Below are 14,713 nucleotides of genomic sequence, written 5' to 3' on the forward strand. Positions count from 1 at the left end.
TTATTTTATTTGGCCTTGATCCGTAAGTTTGACCCGTTAACATCTGAGGCGTCTGTTCAGACATGAATAAGGTTGCATCTCCCTGCACAAGAACATTTATGAACACAACTACATATCGTAAATGGATAGTTCTATGGAAAGCTGTTTTGTACATTAATGGCATATTTTCCAGCATCACATATCGTCTAAAAGCTAACAGTGGGATTCTGCTTCCTTCTCATTGGTTCATAAGGTGGAGTTACTAATTGTAAATGGTGGTGCAATATTTGATTCAATGTTGACTTAAATACTTTCATACTGATCCAGTAATAAGTAGTAGGTACATAATTCATTGGGAAACCTATTAATAATTTTATGTATAACATTTTTTTTTACTTTTCCTACCCATATGAACAGCCATGGTGGTATGCGTTCATATTTTGATCAGCAAAATATCAGAAAATAAAAGCACGATAACACTTATGGAGTACAAACTTAAAACATGATAGTATTGTATTAAAACTGATGAAAGTGTATATCAGTAATACTCTTTTTCTTGTGAAAAACAGATAATATGCATAATTTTTGCATAATTTCTAAGTATATTCACACAATATTGCTATTCTGACCCACATATCTCACCAGTAGGTGGTGGTAATGTTCATCAAATTGCTGATTGCCAACGGCCAATAAAATCAAGAAGAAGAAGAAGACAACTTCAAATCTGTGTCCAAGCAGGATTTCACGCAGCATCAATGAATCACCATTTTTACCATGCATCTAGATAAAAAGTCACACAAAAAACACTGGTTTATGGCTCAGGACTCCACAAAATATGGCAAAAATTCTGTCAAAATGGCGCTTTTTATGCCTTTATAAGAATACATTCTGAACACTGAAAATCATGCCGTTTATCCGAGTCATCGAATGCTGCTTTGAGCGCTGTCACACGTAAAAAGCTGCGTTCGATGACCTGGATAAACAACATAGTTTTCAGCTATCTTGAAAATGGCGCGAACCCACTAGCCAGGGGATCTAATCGATTTACAAGGTTTTCCATCTCGATTTGGAAGTTACAGCTGGACATATCAGGGCAATGTTAGACACACACTCTGATCTAAACATGTGTCTGATGCCGTTTTATTCCACTCACCCTCCTGGAGATGGTCACCTCGCTGGTCACAGAGCAGGAGTCGCTCCTTGGAGACGGGAGGTCACAGAAGTTTGCGTCTCCTCCATCGCCACTGGAGCTCAGATTGCTTACACTCATGGCTGCAGGGATCACCAGGTCCAGAGGCCTCACTGCTCTCTGAGGAACCGCTGCTGACCGACGGGCCTGGAGAAATGAGGCAGATTCATGTCAGAGCTACACTGTAAAATGATTAACTGGTTCTGATTAACATCAATGTGTAGAATGAGAGTTTGTTTCCACTAAAGGCGTCTTTTGAAGGAACCAGTGGAATTTTCTGATGCAGTTTTAAACCCAAAGCTGGAGTTTTTTCTGGCATGTGTAAGGTGGACCGACCTAACCCAAACTCAGGCTCAGTCAGACAAACATGTTAATAATCAGAGATGGGCAGAGTACCCAAAAATTTTACTCAAGAAAGAGTAGCACTACGTCAACATATATTTCTTCAGCTACAAGTAAAGAATAGTCATCCAAGAAATTACTCAATAAAGAGTGAAGAAAAGTATTCGGTAAAAAGGGGACTGAAGTACTGAGTAACAGATCAAAACACCAATCATTTAATATTTAAAAAATACCAAAATACAAAATTATGTGGAAATGTTTGTATTTTAAAGACCATAGTTCATATAAATAACATAATTGTAAAAAATATATATAATAATTCAAAATCTATTTAATTTTTATATAAAATTTAAGGAACTAACAAAACCTGCAGGTCTAGTAAAATTTTGATTAAATCAAGTTGTTCAGTGGGAAAAGTATCTGAAAATTTTACTCAAGAATAAAATTTCCAGATACTATTACTATTACTTGAGTAATAGTATTACTTATTATTATTACTTTGTAATACTATTACTCAAGTAAAAGTAAAAAGTACGGTGTAGTAGAAATACTACTAAACGTAATTTTCTCAAAGTTACTCAAATAAATGTAACTAGTTACTATCCAACTCCACAAAATATTGTGCAGCTTTGGCATTGCTAGCTTCATAATCAGTTTTAAACAGTTATTTATTTTTCCTTTAAATTTAACTAGAACAGGTTTTGAATCACTAATGTCTGAATACAGTCATCTGGAGGAATGACAGAGTGCATTATTTACAAAAACATAACATTTTAGGTATTGAACGTCGGAGACACAGAACCTTCATAGTCTGTTCTCAAATAGCTTTAACATTAGCATATTAGCATATTAGCGTGTTTTCTGCTCCACAAAATGTCCGCGTGCCTGTCAAAGAACGCGGCGCTCACCATCACACGAGGCCGGGGCCTGTTCGGTCCAATTAGGCCTCAGTCGGCAGCAAACGCCCGCAGCTGCTGTTTAACATCTCACAAAGCTGTGATTGTCCTTTAACTGGGGAGGACGGCAGTCCCACGGGGGCTAATTATCACACAAACTCCCACTCAGGTCCACAGAGCCTCACCGGGAAGGCCCGAGAAAAGCAACATCGCACCTATCATTCTGATTCCAGCTAATTACTTCCAGGTTTACATGGCGGCTACTGTAAACAGTAATGACACTACTTTGCATTTCAAATAAGACTTTTAATCCGGACTCGGAGCAGCTTCTGCCGCTTCCGAAACGACGTTCTGGTATGTAAGGAAACTACTTAACAGTGGGGCTACTATTAACGTCGGACATCCATGAGAAAAACAAGTTTATCTCTGTGTGCTTAATAAACTGAACCTTAACTTGAGTTGGTTTGAACCAGAAATGAGGAGAAACCAATTTGCCATTCAGTTGCTTCAACTAACAATTATTTTAGTAATCGATTTTGATTTTAAAAATGGTACATAATGCAGATTTGTCATGTTACCCTTTTTAATGCAATATTATTTACAGCATATTGGTCATAGATGAAAAAAGGGAGGAGTAAATTTCCGCCATAAAACCTTTTCAATTAATCTCAGAAATGTTTCAAAAAAACAAGGAAATCTCTGGGTTTGAGAAATCAAAAACTGGTTGGAAACAATCTCAGAAATTTTCTCATTAATTTAAGAAAATCTATATTAAAAAAAAGAAAATTTCTGAATTTTCAAAAGTCAAAAATTTGCTAAAAATCACATTTGTGGTTAATCTCAGAAATTTTCTAGAAAAAACGTCAACATTTCTGAGTTTCAAAGTAAAAGATTTTTGGACCTTTTTTTCTAGAAAATTTCTGAGATTAGTCTCATAACTCATGAGCATTTTTTGACCGAAATTTGCTGCTTTTTTCTATCTACAATGCACCTCTGTCGTAATTATTCCACTTTTGAACTGATGGATTATTTCCCATATAGCTAGTACTTTTTCATCAATATTGTGGAATTATTCACTTACAGCAAGCTCCTATATCTTGCTGAAAAATTACTTCTAAGTTAGTTTTGTCTTACTTCACGTATACTAAGATATTTGCACTAAAAACTAGACCAAAAATACTTTGTAAGATTTTGTTTTTGCAGTAATGGTTGTAATTTCCTGTTGCTGCTTGACTGATCCTTTTGTTTGTCTTCATACATAAAATCACAGAAGTAGGAAGAAAGCATGGTGTGGCACGACATCTTTCTTCTTGAAGACTCTGCAGACAAACAGGAAGCGGAGGTGACGATAAAAAGGGGTTTAATACGACCACAGCCCCTTCAGTTTGTCTGCAGCTGGTGAGCCATCCTTGATGTCATTCTGTTCGCTTCCTGTCGCTGTTTGATCAGAAAGAGACCTGCTGCAGATTCACATGTTGTCCAAACCCTACCTGCAGTCCTTTGTTATAGCGTCTGTTTCCTCGCAGTGATGTTTTTATTTCATTTTTCAACTCGTCCTCTGTCAGCGTTCCCCCCCTTCAGGACAGATTAAAACTGATTTAAACGGGAAGAATCCAGCTCCATGCGGCCTGTGAAGACCTCTCCAATAATTGGCTGCATTTAGATTTGTCTTCATTATTTTCCTGCGCCTGCAGCTGCAGCAGCGGCAGCATGGTGAAGGCTAACAGCAGCAGATGATGGAGGGTTAACCCTGATAAGGTGATGAGGCCCCCCCTCTCCTTCCCTCTTCCCCCAAACAGCAGAGAAAGCGAACCCCCAGTGAACATTCAAGCCTGTAAATTGTTTATCAGACACTAATGCAGGAGCCTAATCCTATTTGCATTCATATTAGTTCCCATATCACCATCTCAGGGAGGACTTATTTGAATTCTACTGAGGGCGAAATAACTTTATGCATGATATCAGTATCTTCATAATTCACATCAGTAAAGTCAATTTGGTTGAAGTGCTCCTGCGCCGTGTGCCACCGAGCTGCAGAGGAAACTTATTTGGAGGTGCTTCACTTCAGCGAGGAAGCGTGGAAGTATATTAGAAACTCTCTCACACGTCTTCCTTCCCTCCTCCATCAGAGGCGGTGCCGACCACTTCCTTCCACTCAGCGCAGCGATTCAGCAGCGGAGGAAATGCTGCAGGTCTGTCCCCATCAGGTCCACAGAGGGATAAACCTGCGTCTGGGCCTCCGCCGAGTCACCAAAGCAAACTTTTACTCCCTCTGCAGGAAACCATCCAGGACGCCACACTGCAAATACCAAGTATTTGCAGTGTGGGTCCAACTATCTTAGTTGACTTGAAATAAGGCCAGAGGTGTTCATAAACATTGAACTCAAGTCAGAGTGTCACTACTTTGTTAAAGAAATATTGAGTAAAAAAGTATTCGGTAAGAAGTCTACTGGAAGTACTGAGTAACTGATGAAATGATCAACCATTTAATATTTAGAAATTATATCATCAGACGAACCAAAATATAAAGTTAAGTGGAAATGTTGGTATTTTAAGGATATAAATGGCAGTAAATAATATAACTAACTGGGGATGCACCGATATAAAACATATGGCCGATATCAATATTTACCAATATTATATATATTGCTCTGCTGTTTCAATACATTTGGAAAGAAAATGAGACAAATGACAAGAAGATGAAAATAAATATCGATTGTTAATATCGGCCTGGTTTTATTGCCAGACTGTTTTATATTTATATCAATATAAATTTAAAATGCTTGCTAAACGCATATTAAAGCAGTGGTTTAAGATGGAACAGCACTGGTTTAATCGGGAGGGAATCTGGTTTAATCCAGAACAGCACTGGGTTAAACTGGAAGACTAGTTTAAGCAGAAATAGGAGTGACATAAATGTCAAAAAAAATAATCTGACATCAGAAATTGCATCTGTCCTAAAACAACAAAAAAATCAGCTAATTTATATATTAAAATGTAATTTTTCATCTCTTAAACCGAAATCGTTAAACTGTTAAACATCTGGGTTAAAACCGTCCGATTTCAGAACCAACAAAGAACTGAGAATCTCTCAAACTGTGATTTTTTTTATTATTATTGTTTTATGTACCCATATGTTCAAGGGGAAGTGTGTCTCAGTGAATGAAGTGCTGATCTGGACTTCATGGCTGCTGTCATCTGCAATAAAGCTCTGAATGTGAGTGTTTGCAGATGATGAGCAGTTAACACAGACGATGATGAAAACAGGAATAAAAGTGTCAGGATGAACCGAGCTTCGGGTTGGTGATGAAAGGATGCGCGACTCAGAATGAAGTAAAAAAAATACGATAAAGAGTTCATAGGAAAAAAAAAAGAGTTTTGAAAACATTCAACATCTCTTAAATCTACTGTGTGACAAGCACACAGGTATAATTACATCCTAAACCCACAGACTCTGCGGAGAGGTAATAAAAAGTGAGCAGAAAAGTGTTTTTGAAGAAGAAAGTGAAAGGCTGTCAGGAGGGCTGGGCTTTGATCAGAGACGGCGTTTAAAGGCAGAAGAAAAGCTCAACGTGGAGCTGAGATCAAACAGAGGCGCTCAGCTCATGAATAAAGACCGTTTCTGTCTCTGGACTCACCTGATCCGCCTCAGTGACCACCAGCGCCGGCACGCCGCCACCTGACTCCCCAGCTTCATCCTGATTGGTCGGAGCAGACGTCAGGTCCGGTCCTGATCGGTTCTGATACTCACCGGAGGCTGATTGGTGGGGAAAAAGACACTTTTAGAGAAGTATTGTGTGATTTAGTTTTCATAAGCTCATGCAAAGTGCAAAGAACATCTAGGAGGCGCTGTTTTAAGCATCATAAAAAACAAACTACAAACTGCTTCACATTAAAAAAAAGAAATATATCCAATTTTAGAATAAAAATGAGAAGCAATAATTTCATATCAACAGAAACAAAGTTTAAAGTGGACCTCTTAGGCAAAATTTACATATTGCAATTTTTTTTTTCTTCCATTCAGGTTTCTACTGCTCCTAAAAACAGTACAAACACAAAAAAATAAATAAATAAAAAACACCCATTCATTTGTTGATGGTGTTTGAAAAATGAGTCGTTTAAAAACCTTCCTGAATGTTGAATTACAATGGACAGAACAAAGCAATAACCTAGCAACCAAAGCAGCGCTTCAGCCTTGACAGATGGTTTTACTGCTGTACAATGGCTGCTAGCAGAAATCACATGCTGCATTCTTGTAGGTTGTGCAGGATTCTCTACTTTTGCTTTTCAAAGATGTATGGTTATACAATTGCCCATCAGTTTTCAGGCATCTTCACGTTTGAGAGTAAACATAGAGTTGAGGGTGTGTCCAACAGCAGCTTATTCAGATCTAAAGTGGCAAGAGGCCCTTAAGGAGCTCAAAATAGACAGAACTGAGCAGACTGAAATCTGATTATCTAAAAATGTGCAAAAAATGTGACTAACATGTTTCATGTTTAGGCCTATCCTAACCTATTTAAGTAAGCATAATATTCTTGTTTAAAGAAAAGGTCACCAGCAGAGATACCTGAACCAGTGAAAACTAAAACTACAGACATCATGGCGACCAGTATAAAACATTTCTTCTTGCTGTCTTTGATAGAGGTGGGCGAATCAATCCAAAATATTGATAATATTAGTACCAGGTCTTTATCAGTATCAGAATGATACTTAAGTTTCAGATTCCCAGCCTAGAAGTTTTATTTTATTTTTGTAATTTCAGTTCTCAACTCTACCATAATATAAACTTTTACTCTGATTTGCTCTCAAATTATATATTTTTTGCAATTTATTTAGAAAACAATGCACACAAATTTGTTATCATATAAGTAGTTTTCACAGTTGGAACCAAACTGATGCACAAAATGTTTTTATTAGGAAAAAATACTAGGCAGCAGAAACCGTTAAAGATCCTCACAGTACTTTATGTCACTTCTTCATGTTATTGGGTTTAAAGAATCCTACGAATGGAGACAAAGGTCGGGCCGCATCTTTTAGAAATGTTTGTTGCGGATTCAGAGCCTTTGTTTGTGTCACTTCTCTTTCAGGTTGACGGCAGACTCACAGATTCTCATTTTTTGTTCCTGAATCAGCAGCTTTGTAATGTTCGATCCTGAAGCAAGGTATTGTCACATCAAACACAGCAGCAGTGACTGCGGTGAAGCTGCGACTTTCTGAGCTGTTTCTGTTTGTTTCTGAGGCCTCTTCGCTGTTTGTCTCGGCTCTCAGGTCTTCATGTTAAAGCCGCAGCGCTCACAATGCAGAAGAGCACATGCCTCCCAGAATAAAGGTGTTATCGCGCTTCAACCAGCTTCCTGCTGTGGTTCTCCTGGTGCACTTTGGCCGACTGCAGACTCACACCTCCCAGGCTCTCAATGCTCAACTCTCTGCAGAAACAGTCTAAACTGTGGATTGACGCTTTATTTTCACAGGATCTATCTAAAACCTTCAACTTCTCATTCAATTTGAGAAGGCAGGTTCGTCTCCGGCACGGGGAAAGTTTTAATATGTTGGATTGGGGTTTATAAGATGTAAACTCAACTGAAGGTTCTTAAATTAATATAGTTTAACCTCAGGTGTATAAAAAACACACATCAGATTCCCCATCACCAGAGTAGAGAAAATCAAAACTTTGTGCAACAACTGGTGGGATTCTGTCTGAATTCACCCGTCTCTCACAGCAGGAATTTTATCCCACTCTTTTTAAAGTGTTGATTGAGCAGGGCCACACCAACTCAAATCTAAGACTTTCAAAGGCTTTTTAAAAACCATAAAGAGTGAAATTTAAGACTTCTATAACAATAGAAATATACAGAGAAAGATTGCATATTTTGCAGTGGTCTCTACAGACTGTTTTCACACTTTGTAGTCTGGTAACAAAATTGTGATATTTGTTACATTTTCAGCTGCTGTGGTTCACTTTCATACTGTACTGTGTGAAACAAACCGAAACCTTTAAAAAATTGTTTTCCCCCTCGCCTGTAGGGGTGCTGCACCAAGAACCACTGAACAAATCGACACAAAGACCTCTGGAGAAAATTCTGACTGGAACTTTTTTCTTCACAAAATGTAAATTAAATTTGGAATAGCAACAGAATTTAGCAGTTGTAGGATTTTGTCTTTGGCAAAAGACCACAAGCAATTTCTCCATATAACTCTAGACTCTAGCATTTGTTTTGGTTGTTTTTACCCAGAATGCCCTACACTGTAGTCCACTTCCTGCTTGTGGAGCGGTCTCTGGTCCACTTGGCGTTCACATTTGCTTTTGAACCACATCAGAGTTCACTTCAATCAAACAGAAACCTAGGTTTTTTGGCAAGCCAGAGTTCACTTTTTTGCTCTGCATCAGAGTTCAATTACACATTCACACCTCCCCAAACAAACTGAAGTTTGTAGACAAGCTGCTGTGAATGTTTTTAAATTTTAAATATTTTGAGGCCTTAATTTTAGGGAAACAAATGTCAGACTTTTTAAGGATGCGCGGACACCATGTGAGTTTATTGAAGCTTACACATGTTTCTGCACAGCTTTCTGAAGGTCCCAGTGCAGCATTTCAGTCCAGGAATGGTTTGGACTTTGACTAGGTCTTTATTCTTTGCTTTTGACCCTTTTGACCATTACAGATTTGCTGTTGTTTTCAGGACCATCTGTTTATTAATAATCTAGTTTTGGTCAAGCTTCGCTCTCACATTTGATTCCAGATCATATGGAGGAGGTGAAGCACAGACCATTATCCCCCAACCCCATGCTTAACAGTTGGTGTAAAGTAAGTATGAAACTTTGATGCATTTTAGGAAGGAAGAAGATGTTTTCTCTTTTAATCCTAACAAACAAATCATGCATTTTAGCTTTACTCTGTAGGGTCTTGAGCCAAAAAAATCAAGCTTATTTCAAGGTTATTTTTATACACCTTTTCGGCAACAAGGTAGGTCAAATAGCTTTACACTTTAAAAACATGACACTGTAACCAATTATGATTGTTGGGACATTAGTCCTTTACTCCTGCAGATGTTCTTCAGGTAATAGAAGGCCAACTTTGTAACTGTCTTTATGTGTTTCTGAATGTTCAGGTCTAAGTCCATCACTACACCCGGATTTTGGGCCTGATCACTAGTTTCTAGCTACAATAACTGAAGTTGTGTGCTGACTCTAGATCATTTCTAGATCTAGAGTCAGCACACTATCTTTGTATCTCTTGAGGTACAAAGATAACTTCAGTTTTGTTTCTGTTCAGCTGGAAAAGGTTATGGGACATCCACACATTGATTTGTTCAAAGCATTTCAATCTGGTGACATCATAATGTAGAGTCGTGTATCATCTGCATAGTTATGATGGCTAATCTTACTTCCTATGATAACCTGAGCTAGAGGGAGCATATCGAATAGGAGGCGTCCCCGGATTGAACCTTGGGGTACCCCACACACGATTTCTGTCCAATGAGAAGTTACCTATTGTCACTGTTCTTTAGGTAAGATTTGAACTGGGCCAGAAAGTTTGACCCAACTCTCCTGCAAACCAATGTCATTTACCCAGATAAGTAATAATAAAGAAACCCTGCAGAAGCTTTACAGTTTCTGCTCACCTTCATCCATACAGTCCTGGATCTTCTCCTCTGCAACTGGACTGAACTCTGACTGTCCTGATGAGTCTTCTTCATAAGTCTGTGTTGGAAATCTGTCTTCTGTCTGAACCTCTGGTTCATGATCCAGATGAGGATCCTGGTCTTCAAGCACTTTGCCAGAAATGTCATCTTCATCTGGATTTACCAGCCAACATTTCTGGTCCTGATCATCTCCAAGACTCTTTGGATTCTGGTCTGGCATCAGTTCTTGGTCATCTTGAGACTCTGCAGCTGAAGGTGACAGAGGCTTAGAGACATCTTCCATTTTATTTTAACTCTGAGGGGAGACACACACACACACACACACACACACACACAGAAATTCACTGAGCAAAATGGCTAATAAAACTTCACAAAGTTGCATTATTCACCCAGCACAGATAAGGAAGGTGGAACCTGTACTCCTAAAAGTGTAAAAACTGAACGGGATTAAAACACTCACTGCAGGAATATAGCAGACCTTACTACTGGCGGAAAAGAAACACAAGAGGAAGAGGTAGGAGGACGAGGGATGATGACGTGCCATGTTTTCTAATGATTTATCTCGTGAACAAACTTATGTGATTTTAATTCAGTTCCTTAAAGCAATATAGTCCCCACAAGTCTGAACGGGAAGTGATACGCTGGTCTTAGTAGACCAGCGCATGCGCAATGCATATCAGACCCATGACTTCCAGGCCAACAAAAAATAAGTGGACAGTCTTAACCAATGTGCGAGAGAAAAAGAGAACAAAATGGTTGCTGGCGGGATCGACCCGTAAGAGTCGGAGAAGAAAAACATGTCAGATGTGGACAAGCTGCCTTCGATCTCATATGGTTCACTACCTAATAAATGCGTACAACATGGAGGAGCTTCACGGCCTGCAATCTATGGAGGCATACAATCAATCTTTAAACGGATTTGAAAAGGACGTACGAAATAGTTACGTGAATAAGGTTATGGTGACTGGCAGAGTAAGTACATGTCTACAAGCTAAGACAGACTGCATGTCTTAGCTTGTAGATAAAAGCTATATGCTAATTTTGCTACTTCCGCAGTAAATATCAGAGATATTTATCTTAGTTTTACACAGAGGTGGGTAGAGTACTGAAAAAACTGTAATCGAGTAATAGTTGTAATGTACTTATATTGTTCATAAGTTAGATTGGAACGAGGCCAGAGCGAGTTCGAGGCTTTAGCTTGTTTATTGTTGTCATAGAAACTCCATAGCAACTGCCTGCTAAGGTGGCTGTCGGTTACAAAGTTAACGGAAGTGTGACGTCAATTGTGTGGGGAGTTTTCTAACAGCGGAATGTACACAAAGATTTGTGTAAAAAAATAAAATAAATGTAAAAATGCAGCTACAAAGCGATTGCGCAGAGTAACTAAACTTATTCTAAGAAAGCTACAAACACCTGGACACATCAAGAGCAGATCACCTGAGCAAGAAGGTAACTAAATTTATGAGTCTATGGGCCTCTGGCTTTCTTTTGTTAACTAAGCCAAACAATTGAGAGAGAAAAACTTAAAATGGAGAGACATGATGGATGATGTAATCAGAAGCACACATTAATAGATCTCGTGGTTCCTGTTTCTCAGAAGTTTTCCTGTTTGCTCAATGACAGATAAAATTCTGAGATCTGCAGCGTGTAAACTAACAGGAGACCTTTACATCACTGGAATTATTATGTGCTCTGTGAAGAATCTTGCTGCTAACACTTAGCAGAGGAGTCCCAGGGGTGGTAATTATGTCTGAGCTCAGATAACAAGGAGCACATTTCAGACTTGAATAATAACTATTAAAGGAGAGTGTTTTCCAATTAATTAAACACACTGTCTTTATGTAACCTCTGGACATTTGCCCCGCGGGCTGAGCTCATTTATGAGCTGCTGCAGGAAAACAAACCAAGCTCCTTTCATGTGAAAACCCTCACAAAGTACCTCTGAGAATAGCTGCACATTTCCCTGAATATTCAACTTTGTTCATGCAAATTGTGGACATAACTTTTTGATATGATAAAGCTGCACCACAGAGTCATTTCAGGTCTGCTGGGGTCTCCACTCTGCAATGATGAAAGAGTAATTAGACCTTTTTCTGAGCCACTGCTTCCTCCTGCAGGAGAAGCAGAAGTAGAAGAAGATTGTTCACCTGTCCTGCCACTGAGGGCTCTAATGAAAGGTGCTTAAAGAAGCGTGAAAATACCATTCAATCTGCTGCTGCAGAGGAGCAGCTCGCATCATTTCACCAATCAATGCAGCCAGGCTGGTGAGGAGCTCCGCGCATTACTCTGGCTTCATTGAGTCGAATCAACCTTCGTTCGGCGCCAAGGCAAGAGATGCGTAGATGTTTTCATGCTTTAAACAGAGAAACTTTCAGCTGATTCAGCAGGAAAACTGAGCCGGGCGTTCCTGCTGGTGAAGAGATTATAGTCTCAGTCAGGACACTGACTTCTGCTCGACTTGAACTGCATCTTCTCATATTTGGTTTGGAGCTAATATTTTTCTGGTAAAAACGTATTGATTTAATTTACCTTCAAAATAACAGATGTCCACTACTATTTTAGTTTTTTTTTTCATGTTTTAAATCAGTGCAAATAATATGTGATGTAATGACAATATATATTAACCAAAATTAATTAAAGGGGATTTAGAATACAAAATTCCCATTTGTATCTCTACTGCTTCTAAAAATAATTCAAGCGCTTAAAAACTCCGCCCAGCCAGTTTTTGGCAGTAAGTTAATGTGTTTTGGTGTCTGAAAAATGAGCCGATTAAAAAACCTTCAGAACCACAACGAAGCCCAACCCGTTACCTAGCAACCCCAGCTAGGTTCAGCTGGTTACCTAGCAACCTAAGCTGAGCTCTGGCACATTTGGTCAGCTGTTTTTTCTGCTGTATGTGCTGTACAATGGATGCTGGAAAAGTTTTGTTGTTTGTTAAAAACAAATTGGTTATTTTTGAGTTTCTGGTTTTTGTTCCATTGGTGCTTTTGTAATTTTTCATTCGTTTGTGTTGATATTTTTAGTTGTTTATGACCTGTTTTGTTCCCTCCGTATTTGTTTTTTAGTGGTACCTTCCCTGATGACATTCTTCCTCAATTGCACTGGATTCCACTAATTAATCACACCTGGTTTTCTTGTCACTCACTCACCTTCCCAGTTGTTTAAAAGCCTGTCAGTCAAACATGGAGCGCCTCAGAGCTGTGTACTCAGTCCACTACGTTTCTATGATTTTCATGATTCACCTTTTTCAAATTATTTTCCACAATGCTCTGCAGTTTCATTGATAAAATGACTAAACATAAATCTATATCAGAACCAAAACCTTTGCACTCTTTGCAAAACTATGTTGTAGGATATCAAAGCCTGTATGTCTGCAGATCAACAGGAAACTGATGTTCCCTATAGGAACTTCATGGAAAGGCTGTTCTGCCTGTCCTCTGAGATCTTTAGTTTTGGAGTCCTTATTCAACCCCAAACACAATAAAAACAAAAAAACTTTCATTAAATCTACTTTCATAATCCCTTTTCTGAATAACTGCTACAATGTCTTGTTTGGGTAATTCACTAAAGCGCTTGAAAGGCTCCAAAATGTCCAAGGCCCTGAACACACCAAACCTCCAACTCTTGCTTCCAGTTAAATCTTGTGTCAACTATTAAAGTCTTTTCAATATGCCCCTGAAATTTATCCACATCAGCATCAGGTTGAACTTTTCTCCATTCCTAACAATGAATGAACTGAACCTTTTTGGGATCTTCTTCATACAGAAACAAAGACAAAAGCTCCGTTGTTGATCTCTACTGTAGCAAAGACAGGGAAATGTGGTTTCCATCTATTAAAAAACTCTCATAAATGATCCATCTTCCCATAGTTACTCCAAAGATTATTTATCAGCCTGTATGGACTGAACATAGAGCAGACAGTTAGGGATTTGCTGAGGTGTAATCAGACTCACCAGGTGATAAATTTAGAGCTTGGTCCTCCAACTGAACTCTTGCCTGTAAATGTGAAGAGTCCGGCCTGATTCTGCTCATCCAAACAGAGGAAACCCACTTCTCTTCCTGACGAACACACCACTGAAGAGCAGTGATGGACCTTTCACTCTCTTCCTGCTGAGAGAAAAGGCTTCTGCTCTGCTAATTATAGAGCCTACAAATCAGATTAACACTCAGATCTTTTACTCTACGACTTCAATGAGCACAAAGAGTCACATTCATTTGAACACACCCCGCAGGGAGTCAGACTTGGTATCACTCTGAACATTTCAGCTGGTGACATTAACAATCAAATATTCTAGATTAAAATGCAACTGACAGACATACAGTATAACCGTCACTCTGATCACTATTCCTGGTTTTATTGTTTTGCAAAGAATTAATTCAACACGTCTTTACAAAAAGCTGATTACAACTTTGAAAAGTTCAGCATGGATTATTTTTTTACTGTATTTTACTAACTAATAAGTCACAGATAATCTATTTTGTTTATAAATTGTCCTTTAAAAAAAATATTTACCTTATTGCATAACTTCTAACAAGACAGAATGGTCAAAAAGACAACACTAAAACAAAGAAATCTAATAATTAACTGTAATTTGTCAGTGACAGGGAACATGTTGTTTGGTTGAATGCATTCATTTGTCAAAAACACATTATTTTGTTAAAAA

The 14,713-nt window shown here is 38.5% G+C and overlaps 1 protein-coding gene across 7 annotated transcripts in view; it reads right to left on the bottom strand.

The window, feature by feature from the left end:
- Nucleotides 1-14,343, bottom strand: part of LOC103466788 (uncharacterized) — a 44,165-nt gene extending 29,822 nt beyond the window's left edge. For 2 of the 7 annotated variants that reach the window (XR_014087965.1, XM_081608299.1), the window contains exons 1-4: nt 14,003-14,343; nt 10,029-10,344; nt 6,045-6,163; nt 1,133-1,315 (exon numbers count right to left, since the gene is read on the bottom strand). Coding sequence is in view for 5 of the 7 variants with exons in the window: in XM_081608299.1 (XP_081464425.1) it covers nt 1,133-1,315; nt 6,045-6,163; nt 10,029-10,332 (606 nt within the window). In the remaining 2 variants the exon portion in view is untranslated. Of the gene's footprint in view, nt 1-1,132; nt 1,316-6,044; nt 6,164-10,028; nt 10,345-11,191; nt 11,258-14,002 lie in introns of those variants that run through there. The other 5 variants (XR_014087966.1, XM_017305438.2, XM_008412631.3 and 2 more) reach the window with 5 other exon arrangements.
- Between the last annotated feature and the right edge of the window lie 370 nt (nt 14,344-14,713).

The sequence above is a fragment of the Poecilia reticulata genome, chromosome 6, assembly GCF_904066995.2.
Source record: "Poecilia reticulata chromosome 6, P_reticulata-male-v2, whole genome shotgun sequence".
NCBI classification, from domain to species: Eukaryota; Metazoa; Chordata; class Actinopteri; order Cyprinodontiformes; family Poeciliidae; genus Poecilia; species Poecilia reticulata.